General features: G+C 44.3%; 1 protein-coding gene across 10 annotated transcripts in view; it reads left to right on the top strand.

Moving 5' to 3' along the window:
• tcf4 (transcription factor 4) overlaps nucleotides 1-15,796 on the top strand; it is a 617,800-nt gene that overhangs the window by 314,784 nt on the left and 287,220 nt on the right. For 8 of the 10 annotated variants that reach the window (XM_033033210.1, XM_033033191.1, XM_033033173.1 and 5 more), the window contains one exon: nucleotides 14,273-14,311. The exons of the other annotated variants lie outside the window; for them this stretch is intronic. In XM_033033210.1, coding sequence (XP_032889101.1) covers nucleotides 14,273-14,311 — 39 coding nt within the window. The remainder of the gene's footprint in view (nucleotides 1-14,272; nucleotides 14,312-15,796) is intronic. 10 annotated transcript variants of the gene reach the window in all.

Raw genomic sequence — 15,796 nt, forward strand, 5'->3', positions numbered from 1 at the left:
TCTTACTTTTAAAGCTCTCTAATGCACATCAACCTCAATATTTATGCAAGTAGTTTATTGTGTATTGTTTATATATTAATTATGATGTAGTTTTACAGCTGATGAATTATTTTACAGATGAAAGAATATTACATGCATAGCAGATTTAAATCTTTCAGAAATATTTTGTTAATATAAACTGGAAGCATACAGATTTTCTACTATTCAAAATATATATTATAATCATCTGAAGCGCAAATTATTAGAAACCCTCTGGAATCTCAGAAGAGATGAATTTTGGATGTGCTCAATGGGGTTATGTTAGGTAAGGGGGAGGCACAGCGAGACCTAGGTGTCTTTGTACACCAATCACTGAAAGTTGGCTTACAGGTACAGCAGGCAGTGAAGAAAGCTAATGGAATGTTGGCCTTCATAACAAGAGGATTTCAGTATAGGAGTAAAGAGGTTCTTCTGCAGTTGTAGTGGGCTCTGATGAGACCACATCTGGAGTATTGTGTACAGTTTTGGTCTCCTAATTTGAGGAAGGACATCCTTGTGATTGGGGCAGTATAGCGTAGGTTCACGGGATTGATTCCTGGGATGGCGGGACTGTCATATGAGGAAAGATTGAAAAGACTAGGCTTGTATTCACTGGAGTTTAGAAAGATGAGGGGGATCTTATAGAAACATATAAAATTATAAATGGACTGGACAAGCTAGATGCAGGAAAAATGTTCCCAATGTTGGGCGAGTCCAGAACCAGCGGCCAAAGTCTTACAATAAAGGGGAGGTCATTTAAGACTGAGATGAGAAAAAACTTTTTCACCCAGAAAGTTGTGAATTTATGGAATTCCCTGCCACAGAGGGCAGTGGAGGCCAAGTCACTGGATGGATTTAAGAGAGAGTTAGATAGAGCTCTAGGGGCTAGTGGAGTCAACGGATATGGGGAGAAGGCAGGTACGGGTTATTGATAGGGGACGGTCAGCCATGATCACAACGAATGGCGGTGCTGGCTCAAAAGGCCGAATGGCCTCCTCCTGCACCTATTTTCTATGTTTCTATGATTCCAAATAATTGCCAAATGCACAAAATTTAAATTGAGTATAAATACATTAAAATAACACATCAACAGTTCTCTGATCAGTGTTTCTAAACTTGGTTTTGGGCTGGAGACTACATGGCCCAGGTCGACCATACCTGGAATATTGTGTGCAATTCTGGTCTCCTAATTTGAGGAAGGACATTATTGCTATTGAGGGAGTGCGGCGTAGGTTCACCAGGTTAATTCCCGGGATGGCGGGACTGACGTATGATGAAAGAATGGGTCGACTGAGCTTGTATTCACTGGAATTTAGAAGGATGAGAGGTGATCTTATAGAAACATAAAACAATTCTTAAAGGGTTGAACAGGCTAAATGCAGGAAAAATGTTCCCGATGTTGGCGGAGTCCAGAACCAGGGGTCACAGATTAATGGGCCTGTCCCACTTTTTACGCGACTGCAGGATACTATGCAGTTGCCACAAGGTCACGGGTGGTTGCCAGGGAGTCGCCTTCATGGTCGTGAGGAGTTCCCGCATTCTGGGAACTAGTCGCGGCCTCATTATGGTCGCCGTGAATTTTTCAACATGTTGAAAAATTAACGGCGACTAGAATGAAGCCGCCATGGAGAATAGCGAGAATTCTCGTGCCGTTGGTGGGTCACCAGGAGGTCCTAATGGGTTGCCAGGAGGTCGTAGGTTCTCGTAGGTTGTAGCCGGTGCTGATCGGTGAATTTCATTGGGGGGAAAAAAGGTAAGCAGTAGTTTTCAGAACCAAGGATAACCGACCGGTAATGTTAAATGGCCGCTGAGCTTCACAGCCGTGTATTTCTGGCTTCTTAAAATTTGTCTCCACTCCTTCTCCCCCCTCCCCACCCCCCCCCTATTTTAAAGGACTCACCACACACTGTGCTTCAGCCGTCTTTTTACAGCACCAACCTTCCTGTTCATCGCGGTGTGTGTCTGTTTCACCTTGGCTTTGCACCGTGTTAATTTTTTAGACAGCGATCTCCCCTCTTTCCCTGTCCCCTGCCTCATATCGGGCTGGTGAAGGAAGTGATGTGTTTGTGTGTGTGTGTGTGTGTGTGTGTGTGTGTGTTTCACTCTGACAGTCGCCGTTCCAGTTGCCGGTTTTTCAGGCGACTGCCGGCAACTTGACAGTCGGCGGTAGTCCGCTGAAAAATTGCCTAAGTGGGACAGGCCCATAAGTATAAGCAGTAGGCCATTCAGGACTGAGATGAGGAAAATCTTCTTCACCCTAGAGTCTCTGCCACAGAAGGCAGTGGAGGCCAATTCACTGCATGTTTTCAAGAGAGAGATTTAGCTCAGGGATAAAGAAATCAAGGGATATGGGGAAAAGCAGGAACGGTGAACTGATTTTAGATGATCAGCCATGATCATATTGAATGGCGGTGTTGGCTCGAAGGGCCGAATGGCCAACTTCTGCACCTACTTTTAATGCTTTGTCAAAAAAAAAACCCTGCCTTGCGCATGTAATTTAAACTTTGTCCTCGCACTGGGCCTGTACTCGCTGTAGTTTAGAAGGATGAGCGGGAATCTCATTGAAACTTACTAAAATGTGAAAGGCCAAGATGGAGTGAATGTGGAGAGTGGGAGAGTCTAGGACCAGAGGCCGTAGCCTCAGAATAAAAGGACATACCTTTAGAGAGGAGATGAGAAGAACATGCAGGGGGTGGTGAATCTGTGGAATTCTTTGCCACAGATGGCTGTGGAGGCCAAGTCAATGGTTATTTTTAAGGTGGAGATAGATATATTCTTGATTAGAATGGGTGTCAGGGGTTATGGGGAGAAAGCGGGAGAATGGGGTTGAGAGGGAAGGATTGATCAGCCATGATTGAATGCCAGTGTAGACTTGGTGGGTTGAATGGCCTTATTCTGCCCTTATTAGTTATGCTCTCCAGTCATTGCCATTTACACAATGAAAAACAGATTCTGACAGTCCACCCTTTGCCTCATAATTTTATAAATCTCTATCAGGTCTCACCTCAGCCTTGGGTACTTCAGAGAAACGAATCGAAGTTTGTCCAATCTCTCCTTGTAGTTAATGACCTCTCACTATCATCCTGAATACTACTCCTCCACTTTGAGGCATTCATTGGTAAGGAATTTTTGATGGTCAGTGGGGATGTTGTACCTTTACTAGGAGGCTTTCAGCCCAGCCTTGAATCTTTTCCTTTGTCCAGTTGGTGATCTGTACCCGTGACAAACTTCCAATTAGTGTCTTTTTTTGACAGTCTGGGGCTGAACATGTGAATGACATGGGCTGCCCAGTGGAGCTGATTGACTGTAAGCCAAATGCTCTGTGATGTCCATTTTGGCCGATGTGAGAATACTGATTACAATTTGCTTGAATTTGAAGGATTTGGCACGTACTGTGTTCACTATGCCTTCTTGAATCATGAAAGATTAAATTTCCACTGTTGATATCCTGAACTCATTTGAAAAGCTACAACAATGCATCTTATTCCCAACCTGGAGAATTGATGTTGGAGCAGCCTGAGCCTAGGTACTTTCTATCCACATGCACGTTTGCTACCACTTGAGCCTCAACTCACAAATGAAGGAATAGAGAGCTGTATATCCAAGTCTGTAGGTAAAGTAAAAAGACATGTCATCACAATGGTGGCACAGTGGTGTTGCAGTAGAGTTGCTGTCTTACATCGCCGGAGACCTGGATTCGATCCGGACTATGGTTGGTGTCTGTATGGAGCCTGTCATTTCTCTCTGTGACCACTGGATTTTCTCCTGGTGCTCCCATTTCCTCCCACACTCCAAAGGCATGCAGGCTTGTATGTTAATTGGCTACTGTAAATTATAAATTGTCCCTAAATTGTACTAGAATGTTGCCTGGGTTTCAGCAACTAAGTTACAGAGAAAGGTTGAACAAGTTAGGTCTTTATTCTTTGGAGCGCAGAAGGTTAAGGGGGGACGATAGAGGTCTTTAAAATAATGAGAGGGATAGACAGAGTTGAGGTGGATAAGCTTTTTTCCATTGATAGTAGGGAAGATTCAAACAAGAGGACATGAATTAAGAATTAAGGGACAGAAGTTTAGGGGTAACATGAGGGGGAACTTCTTTACTCAGAGAGTGGTAGCTGTGTGGAATGAGCTCCCAGTGGAAGTGGTGGAGGCAGGTTCGATTTTATCATTTAAAAATAAATTGGATAGTTATATGGACGGGAAAGGAATGGAGGGTTATGGTCTGAGTGCAGGTAGATGGGACTAGGGGAGAATAAGTGTTCGGCGTGGACTAGAAGGGCCGAGATGGCCTGTTTCCGTGCTGTAATTGTTATATGGTTATATGGTCCCGAGTGTGTAGGATAGTGCTACTGTATAGGGTGATCACTGGTCAGCGTGGACTTGGAGGGGAGAAGGGCCTGTTTCCACGCTGCATCTCTAAAGTAAAGTCTGAAGTAGAACATGCTGGAAATATCAGTTTGGCCAACTTTTGTGTGTCTATGTATGTTAGCGGGGAGGGGATTTATTGCTATCAGTTGCTGGGCGGCATGGTGACGAAGCAGTCGGGTTGCTGCCTTAAGGGGCTGTCCCACTGCGGCGACCTAATCCGCGAGTTCAGAAGAGTTTGCCCTCGACTCATACTTGCAGCATGGTCGACACAAGGTAACTCTCCTTCATGGTCGAGAGTAGTCCCCGCGTGCTCAGCTAGGTCGGGGCGTATTTTTCAACATGCTGAAAAATGCCCGCGAATTAAAAAAAGTTGCCATTTAGTCGAGGTAGGTCGTGGTAGGTCGGCATGTTATTCGTACGTAATCGAGGGTAGTCGAAGGTAATCAAAGGTAGTCGAAGGTAGTCGTAGATAGTCTTCAACATCGTCGAAGGGAGGTCAAAGGAGATCGAAGGAGGTCATCTTCACTCTCCACTATTCGGTGTCCAATTTTCCCGAAGCTAGTCGAAGCTAGTCTTCAACATAGTCGAAGGAGGTCTTCCACATAGCTGAAGGAGGTCTTCAACAAGACACTTTCTCGAACTCTCCTAAACTCTTCTAAACTCGCCAAATAGGTTGCCGTAGTGGGACAGGCCCTTAACAGCACCAGAGACCCGGGTACGATCCTGACTACGGGTGCTGTCTGTACGGAAATTGTACATTCACCCCGTGACCTGCATTGGTTTTCTCCAGGATGTTCGGTTTCCTCTTCTATACTCCAAAGACATACAGGCTTGTAAGTTAATTGGCATGGTATAAGTGTAAGTTGTCCCTTGTGTGTGGGATAGTGTAACTGTGGGGGATTGCTGGTCAGCGCGCACTCGGTGGACCTGTGATGGAAATGTCTTTGGTAGTGCTATCAAGCAATATATCGCGAAAGGCCTGTTTCCACATTGTATCTCTAAACTAAACTAAACTAAAATTGATGGATTTTTTCACATGATTCTTTGTAGGCAGCAGAAGGAACATTATAACTGCATAAGCTAATTTGGCAGTTTAAAATCAGTATGGAAAAACACAAACTTTGTGTTGCATCCTGATAAAGGCAAATTGTACATTTAATGCACATCGAGTGACAACCACATGTGGACAATTACATTTGTTCAGATATACAGATAACAAAAATCTAGTTCATATTGTGCTTGAAGAGGATACAATTAAGTTTTAAAAGCTCATGCTTGCATTTGATAACATAAGAAATAGAAATATGAACAGCCCGTTTGGCACATTGCACGTGGTCTGCCATTTAATAAGAGCAAGCTAATCTACCTTAGCCCAACTTTCCTGCACAAAGCTCTTAATGTCCTTAACAGTCAGAAATTCATAATAGTACATGACATGGTGGGGTTCTGTAAACTTTGTTTTATCTAGAGTTTAAAAGTTAGCGAACAATCTAATTATGTGCCTCAAATGATAAAATAATTCAATAGAAAAATCAATTAAAAAAATGTCAGGAACACTCATGGGCCTGTCCCACTTAGGCGACTTTTTAGGCGAGTGCAGGAAACTCTGCGTTCGCCACATGGTCGCCACATGTTCGCTGGTGGTCTCTGGTGATTCTCCTTCATGGTTGCGAGGAGTTCCCGCATTCTGGGAACTAGTCGCAGCCTCAGTATGGTCGCCGCAACTTTCTCAACATGTTGAAAATTTTTCTGCGACCAATTATTGGCCGCCATGGAGAAAATCGATAATCCTGTAGTCGTAGGTGCAGTTGTAGTGGGGTCGCCATGTAGTTATGCAGGGCTCTAAATTAGAGGTTGCCCGGGTGCCATTGACCACTCAAAGTGCAGCCGGGCAACCTAAATGCCGACTCATTTTGCCTGGCTTGGCAATCAAACACTCCCTCCCTCCTCCCGGCCTCGGCGTGCGAGAGGGGTTGTGAAAGCTCCGTTGGCGAATTTGTAAGCAGCGGCGGCTATTGCCCTGATAACGGCGGCTGCCTGCAAATCCACCAACAGCGCTTTCAATACAACCCCTCCCGCACGCCGAGGCCAGGAGGGAGGGGGAGAGAGGGAGGGCGAGGGCGAGGGAGGTCTCCTTCCGCCGTTTGAAGCAGCTGCACGACAGATCCTATAGCTATAGAATCTTTGAGCTGCACCGCTCGGCCCTGCTGGCGGAGGAGGGGAGGCGGTGGCGTGGAGGCGGCGGCACTTTGGCTTTGGACAGGGACGGCCAAGGCAGCGGGGCGATGTTGTCCGAGGAGCGCTGACCTTCCTTCCTCCCCACTTCCTCTGCCCCTCCCCCCCCCCCCCCCCTCTCTCTCTCTCTCTCTCTCTCTTGTACGTCCCCCTCCACCCCTCTTATCCTGGGACCCCTCTTCTCCATCCCGCACTGATACCCATTCCCTCCTCCTCTATTCAGTCCTCACTGACATCCCCTGTGCTCCTCCCCATCTACCCACCCCTCCCCCCCCCCCAATCTATTCATCACCCTACCCACCTCGCATTGATTCTCCTGCCACCCCCCCCCATCCATCCTACACTGGTCCCCCAATTCATCCTGTACTGACCCCCCTTCCTATCCATCCTGCACTTCTCCCCCTATTCATACTGCACTGCTCCACCCATTCATCCCGTACTGACCCACCCTCCATTTACCTTGCACCAATCCCCCCCATCCATCCTGTAGTGATCTCCCCATTCATCTTTTACTGATCCCCCATTCATCCTGTACTGATCCCCTCATGCATCCTGTACTGATCCCCTCATTCATCCCGTACTGATCCCCTCATTCATCCCGTACTGATCCCTCATTCATCTTTTACTGATCCCCCATTCATCCTGTACTGATCCCCTCATTCATCCCGTACTGATCCCCTTATTCATCCTGTAGTGATTACCCATTCATCCTGCACAGACCCTCCGATCCACGGTCCTGACCCCCCCCCAATTCATCCTGTACTGATCCCCCCATTCATCCTGTGCTGACCCCCCCCCAATCCATCCTGTACTGCTCCCCCCAGTTTGAAGAAGGGTCTCAACCTGAAACGTTGCATATTTCCTTAGCTCCATAGATGCTGCCTCACCCGCTGAATTTCCCCAGCATTTTTGTCTATCCCCATTCATCCTGTACTGATCCCCCCTCATCCTTCCCGTACTGATCCCCCCATTCAACACCACTGACATCTCCCCTCACAATTTTACATACTCCAACCAATACGTACTAATTCACCTGCCTCAATCCATTCATTCCGCACCGATCGCCTTCTCAAACCCCCCCGCCATCTATCCACCCCGCACTGATTCACACACACCATGACCCTATTGTGCTTCATGGTCTTCGGAGCGAACATTGACTATGTTTGATAACGGAATGCAATCAAATGTGTTTTAATTCCCAATGTTATTATTTGTTTTGACACCTTTAAACATATTACCAAAAGAACATTTGCTGCTGTTATGTCCTTTGGCCATCTCTTGCCATTAGTGTAATGTTTAAACCTGTCAGATTGGTATAGTCGACTTTAACAGCTATTATCATAAAATGCCTTTAGAAATTTCCTTGCAACCTGTATATTTTGTTATGGATAAATTATGTGGGAAGCGAGAGTGTTTCTGTGCCAATAGCAATAACGACCCATGCTATGGCCATGTCATGGTAATTTTCGGTCCTTCACAGAAAACATGCTTGCATCAATTGCAATATGTAAAAAGAGCTGAGATATTGTATTATAATTTTGCAGCATGTCATTGCGGTATATATAATGTCTTGCTTGGTGAATATGTTTAGTTTGTGACTTAATTTGAAGCAGAAATAATATGTGAATGTAGACAAAAGTGCTGGAGAAACTCAGCGGATGCGGCAGCATCTATGGAGCGAAGGAAATGGGCAACGTTTCGGGCCAAAACCCTTCTTCAGACTGATGGGTTTCGGCCTGAAACGTTGCCTATTTCCTTCGCTCCATAGATTTGATTTGTTTATTGTCATTCAGACCTTTCGGTCTGAACGAAATTTTGTTTCCCTGCAGTCATACATATAATTTAAAAAATGACAAAAACACACAATCAACACAAATTTAACATCCACCACAGTGAGTTCACCAAACACCTCCTCACTGTGGTGGAAGGCAAAATCTTAAAGTCTCTGTCTCTTCCCTCTTTGTTCTCCCTCTGCGCCGAGGCGACGGTTCAAACTCCGCGGGTGGTCGCTGCAGCCGCCACAGCTTCGGGGCCGAGTCGGGTCTCTGCTACCGCTGCCTCCGCCACAGCTTCGGGGCCGAGTCGGGTCCCCGCTGCCGCTGCTGCAGCCACAGCTTCGGGGCCGAGTCGGGTCTCCGCCGCCTCCACCACAGCTTCGGGGCCGAGTCGGGTCTCCGCTTCCGCTGCTGCAGCCGCTGCCGCCGCCACAGCTTCAGGGCCGAGTCGGGTCTCCGCCGCCTCCGCCACAGCTTCGGGGCCGAGTCGGGTCTCCGCCGCCTCCGCCACAGCTTCGGGGCCGAGTCGGGTCTCCGCAGCCTCCGCTGCAGCTTCGGGGCCAAGTCGGGTCTCCGCTACCGCTGCTGCTGCCGCTGCCGCCGCCACAGCTCCAGGGCCAAGTCGGGTCTCCGCTGCCACTGCCGCCGCCACAGCTTCGGTGCCGAGTCGGGTCTCCGCCGCTGCTGCCGCTGCTACAGCTCCGATGCCGCCAGCTCCGCCATTAGGCCTCGGCGCAGACGGAGACGGAGACGGGGAATACGACCGAAGAAAAAGACGCATCCCCCGAAGGAAGAGACCAAAGCATGTTTCTCCCACCCCACCCACACACATACACAACTTAATAAAACAAAATTAACTAAAACATGACAAGGAACAAAAAGAAAGAAAACAACCAGACGGACTGCAGGTGGGCCGCAGCTGTTAACCCAGCTCCGCCATCTTGAAAAGAAATTTGCTGCTTAGATGCTGCTGCACCTGCTGAGTTTCTCCAGCACTTTTGTCTACCTTCGATTTTCCAGCATCTGCATTTCCTTCTTGAAAATAATATGTGAATGCTTCATTGAGCATGATTCCAACTGGTAACTACTCACTTCGTCCAAGCACATTATCACACGCTTCATGTAAACCGTCTTAAATGACCGCCTAAACTGTCATTTGGCAACCTAAAGAGCTGTCAAGGTTGCCCGGCTGGCATTATGGAAAAAAAGTTAAGCGAGAACCCTGTTATGGGTAGTCGAGGTAGTCGTAGGTAGTTTTAATTAATCGCCTTTGCTGACATTTTCATTTTCAAGGATAACTGACCGGAAATGTTAAATGCCCGCTGAACTTCACAACTGTGTATCTCTGGCTTATTAAAAGTTAGCTGGCTTCTTAAAAGTGTCTCCACTCCTTCTCCCCCCTTCTCCCCTCCCCCCACCCCCCTCTTTTACCGTACACTGTACGCTAGCCGTCTTAACCGTCCTGTTCATCGCGGTGTGTGTCTGTATCACCTTGGCTTTGCACCGTGTGAATTTCAGACAGCGCTCCCCCCGCTTGACCCGGCCCCCACCTTTGTGATGTGTGTGTGTGTGTTCCACTCAGACAGTCGCTGTTCCAGTTACCGGTTTTTCAAGCGACGGCCAGCAACTTGACAGTCGCCGGCAGTCCGCTGAAAAATCGCCTAAGTGGGACAGGCCCATAAGTCAGCATCTGTAAACGTGTCTTTTCACTGTACCTTGGTACACGTGACAATAATAAACTAAATTAAACTCATGTTTCCCTTTCCACAGGTGCTGCCTTACCTCTTGAGTATTTCAAGTATGTTATGTTTATAGCATCTGCAATTTTTTTGATTGTTTCAAGAGAGATAATTTCCTCGGGTGCATGTAATGTAAAGGTTGTTCGTGATATTTTCCTTGACAGCACTACCAAAGGTATTCTCCATCATTTTATTGATAATTGTGAGTGGACTGAAGAGCCAGTACTGAATTGAGCAGGACTTTCCCTGCTTTTTGTGAATAGGATATGTTAGCGTATTTTAACTTTATATTAACTCTGATGTCAAATGATATGTGCGTTACAGCTGTACTGTAGCAATTATTTTAAGGAGCAAGCTAGTTTTAAACCACAGATCTTAAACACTGGAGCTGTATGTTGTCATAATCTATGTTATTTGGTGTATTTAATGCATTCATGCTTCTTGATTTTGGGTTGAGTGAATCAAATTGGCAGAAGACTCAGTTTTGTGACTGAGGAAGTCTATCATTTAACAGCATATGGTTTAAGATGGTTGAAAATTTCTGCCTTGTCTTTGATACTTTGACTTTGTTGGATGTTCATGCCATTTGTTGATGAATTGTCCACTAGTATTCACATCTGGATGTGATAGGAGCAATACATCAGAGCAAGAAGTGTGATTTTAAGTAAGAGATCAGGAACCATTATAATGTAGAGGGATTCTGCTTTTGGGTGTTGAATCTGGGTTCTTTAAATTGTTGAAGCTCCATGGAATTTTATTTGTTAAAGGGTATTAGTGATACATAGCATAGATGAGTAAATGGACATGAAGTGTAAATTACTTATGACCCATAACTAACCAGCCAAACACATTTGAGGGAATGAGGTGTTGCTCCTTGCTAATGTTCTACTGCTTGAAATCATTGCATGTTTGCATAGCACCATCCTATGTCTAAAAATAGTTCATTTAACTTTGAATTGGACAGTACAGTTTCATATAATGCAGAACTTGAGAAACTGACTGTATAATTTAGTAATCTTATAATGGGCTGTGTGATGACGAGATTCCACCAACAGAATTAGTACTCCAACGACTAGTATAACGAAACTTTGTGATGTAGCTAAATGAAGATTGTACTTTTATGTGACATTATTATGGTGGTTTACCAGATCATTTCAGCTGAATTATAACTTCCCCAACAGTTAGCATTTTCATAAAAGGGAAGTGAGAAGACTTTTTAAGTTTGCGTTGTGCCCAGTTTTGATTTGTTTGCAGTGATCCTGTAATTTACTATAGACAGTACTTGCCTGTTTGATGTTTCATAATGAACAATAGCAGTTTGCAGCGTGAATGCAAGTTTACATTTACAGTGGTAAAATCCTGTTGAAGACATTTGACCGTTTGAACACTGCAACAGCATTTCTGTACAAGAAGAAATCTCAATGCTACTTTAATGCTGCCCAACCCTTTATATTATATATATATATATATATATATATAAATCAAAAAAAACTCTGAAGTGCTTGCAAGGACATGATCAAGGGCACAGAAAATAGAAGGGAAAATGCAATAAATCAAGCACTATTCGGATGACACCAAACTTGTCTTTCTAAAAGATAGCAGGAGGAAGAGGAAACTGAGGGGAGGTAAGAGGTTCACGATTCTAGGAAACAATGATTGAAGCAGGAAATAATGAAATGCATTTTCAGCTCAATGTGGAAAGCAACATTTGAAATGTTTTCTTAAAAATGAAAGCAGTCAGAGCGAATGCAGTTGTAAGTCTTTGTCACCTGCCGAAGGGCCGTGCCCTGACAGGGTTAAAATGTTGGCAGAAAAATTGGCTGCAGTTCCCACTGTATTGTACTTGTGTATTGATGTGTTTCATGATATTTTCACGTTTATAATTAAAAATGAAATGTAGCTAGTAATAGGGGGCAATTTCACATCACTCACACCCCCTTTCCCAGTCAAGCTACTTTTTGTCCACGGGGAGTATTTGATTTTTTTTTGGTGTCTTGAATCTCAAGTTAACTTTACTGCTTTCTCCCAGACCCCGAGAATTGGTGTGCAGGATAACAGCCGAATGGCAGAGAATTTAAATGCAGAAAATAACAGATTGTTTGGAGAAATTGAATTATTAAACACCATGTCATTTATTAAGAACACCTGTTTTTCTTCTATTTACATTTCAGGGTGGAGTTCATCTCCTTTGTTCTGCAGACTATTTTTGATTTATCCTGTTTCTCTGTCGTAAAGACGTGTTGGTTTTTAAGGTTATGGTGGAGTGGAAGTTCTTCCTCAGTTCCCTGTGCACACAGAGCAGCACTGTGTGTTACAACTTATTTCCGAAATTCAATTTTATCGAAGTCCATTGAACCAAATTTCAGAAGTGGTATATGATATGCAGCCACCAGTAAACATGCACGTTTACTGCAAGCTGCAGAAGAGCAAGCTATGACAGTGGAGTGCAAGGAACCTCCTGCGTTTATTTTCCCTTGTTTGAGTTTCCTTTGCCCATTCCATTTTACAGACTACAGCCTCAACCTTCCATCCATCTGCCTCATTCCTTCTTACACAAAGAATATCTCAGGAAGTTTTTCTCACACCTTCATCATATTTTGCTGGATTACTTTTGAAATTAAGTTTTCTTGGTTCAAAATTAAATTGTTAACAAAAATGTTAACTGTAATATCTAGAGAAAATAAACTTCTGATTAACATGTATGGTCACTACCTGGCCTTAATTGGCACTGGTGGATAAAACTCATCTGCACATTGGGGCCACCTTCTTCATTACATTTGCCAGGCATAAAATAAGTTTCTAATTCAGTGTCCTCGCTCTACATCTTTGCCAATCAACTCTTTCCTTCCAATAGCTGTTCCTGCTCTCCTCCTTTTTCATCCCCATCATCCTACCTTCTCTCCCAGTTTCCATGAGCCACAATCCAATATTAAGGACTTCTTTGATTGGGGTTGCATGACAAATGTTTGCAGTGTCAATTGGATGCGACCAATGGTGAATGAAAGATTGTTGCCTAACTATCATATTAATTATTGTGAACCTTGTGTTCCTTGCATTGTCATATAGTTATGGAGCAAGATAGCATGGAGTCGAGTATTTTGGCCCAACTCGTCCATTTCATCCGAGTTACATGAATTAACATAACAATAGATTGAGTCGCTTATTATACCCATGTTGTACTAACAAATCTGAATACATTGTATAATACACATGTGCTTGATAATATATATGGGTGAAATATGGTTTGTTGAGTCATGTGCAGAAAAGGGGGGGGGGGGGGTGGGGTTGTGCTACTAAAAGTGGTTTGGCGTACAATCAGAGACAGACAATAACAATAATTAGTTTGACTACAGGAAATGTTGTAAACACATAGTAGGCCAGGTAGAATATGTGAACAGCGTTAATGTTTCAGGTCTGTGACCCTTCATCTGAGTTTTCTGACATAGGATCTCCAATCTGAAAAGTTGATTCTGTTTCATCTTGCAGAGATGCTGCCTGACTTACTGAACATTTACAAATGTTTCTGTTTACGTCAGATTTGGACACTTGAGGGCGGAACAGTAGCGCAGTTTGTAGAGCTGCTGCCACACAACCCCAGACCCGGGTTCGATCCTGACCTCGGGTGCTCTCTATGTGGAGTTTGCACATGTATCGGGTGGGTTTTCTCCGGGCTCTCGTGTTTCTTGTCGCATCCCAAACATGGGCAAGTTTGTAGATTAGTTGGTCTCTGTATAATTGCCCATAATGTGTAGATAGTGGGATAACATAGAACAAGTTTGATGAAGTGAGCAAAGGTTGGCGTGGACTCCGTGGGCCGAAGGGCTCATTTCCATGCTTATTTCTTTAAACTAAACGTAACTATTTCCATTTTTTGTGCACTTCATTTATTTGGTGCAATATTGACATTAACCATTGCCTCTTTAGTCCAGTGGAAATTGGTGGATTTAATTTCTTTATATTTATACTAGTCAGACAGATACAATGTCTTGTCATAAATGACCATGGCCATCCTTCTGCTCCTCTCATATCTTTGTGAAAGCATTAGTCACTTCATTTTGGCTTCATTCCTTGCTCATGACATGAAAATGAAATGCAGCCGATAAAAAATGTAAACTATTCTTTCCATTTTATTTCCAGCTCCATTTTACTGCAATGCGAAGAGGCATGCGATCAAAGGTAGGTCCAATTGAAGTTGCTCCTAGTGAGGTTTGTAAGTAATGCTTCCCAATTTGGTTGTCAACTGCAGCTAAGTATTTGTTTGTTTTCAAATTCAAACTTGCTTTAGAATGACTGCAGTTTCACAAACAGAAGGTACTTTAAATCCCAATTCTGCCTCAGTGAGCTGCAGTAAAAGATGGGGATAGGCTTTTTGGTATCCTCCCATGCAGAGTATTTGTGTTTAAAGTATTGCCTGCTTTATGTCATGCACATGGAGGTCCTAGGATCTCTGATCCATGTCGAGATAGTTGACCTCAGCTGAGCAATGCCACATTTAGAATTGTATCTGGATCAAGGGAAGAGAAAATCACCATTGATTTCCTCTCTTGCATTCTCATCTGCTATGGATATGGTAATAACACAGACTACTGGAGTAGCTCAGCTGGTCAGTCGGCATCTGTGGAATGAATAGAAAGGTGATGTTTCGGATTGGAAAACTTTTATAGACTATAAAAGTCTATAAAACTTTTATAGACCCAAAGTATTGCCTATCCATTTCCTCCATGTGTGCTGCAGGACCTGCTGAGTTACTCCAGCACTTTGCGTTTTGCTCAATGATTCCAACGTCTGCAGTTACTTGTGTCTCCAGGATGAGGTCATAGTTTATTGGGTGCCATTAAAGATATTGCTTGATGAAATCTACTCATCATTTTCTCAAGCTTATGCTTTAGAATAATACTGAAAGATTAATGGTGCTATGGCCAGCCGTATATTAGTAGAGTTGATTGGTACAGTGGCACAGCTTGTAGGGTTGCTCCCTCATGGCACCAGAGACCTAGGTTCCATCCTGACCTCAGGTGCTGTCTGGGTTCAGTTTGCTTGTTAAGAGAATTGCCCCAAATTTGTAGGGAGTGGATGAGAAAGTGGGATAACATTGAACTCGTGTGACCAGGTGATGCGCTGGTCGGTGTGGACTCAGTGGGCCAAAGAGTCTGTTTCCATACTGTATTTCTAAACTAAACTAGATGGGAAACTAGTTTAGTTCAAATTACAACTACAGATTAAAAGGCAATCATTTAGATAGTGGAAGAGTATCTGGGGTAGTGAGACCACACCTGGAGTATTGTGTGCAGTTTTGGTCTCCAAATTTGAGGAAGGACATTCTTGCTATTGAGGGAGTACAGCATAGGTTTACAAGGTTAATTCCCGGGATGGCGGGAATGTCATATGCTGAGAGAATGGAGCGGCTGGGCTTGTACACTCTGGAATTTAGAAGGATGATAGGGAATCTTAATGAAACATAAGGTTATTATGGGTTTGGACACACTAGAGGCAGGAAACATGTTGCCGATGTTAGGGGAGTCCAGAACCAGGAGCTACAGTTTAAGAATAAGGGGTACGCCATTTAGAACGGAAACAAACATTTTTTGTCTGTGGAATTCTCTGCCTCTGAGGGTGGTTGAGGCCAGTTCTCTGGATACTTTCAAGAGAGAGCTAGATAGG

This window comes from Amblyraja radiata, chromosome 1 (genome assembly GCF_010909765.2).
Source record: "Amblyraja radiata isolate CabotCenter1 chromosome 1, sAmbRad1.1.pri, whole genome shotgun sequence".
In the NCBI taxonomy this organism is placed as follows: domain Eukaryota; kingdom Metazoa; phylum Chordata; class Chondrichthyes; order Rajiformes; family Rajidae; genus Amblyraja; species Amblyraja radiata.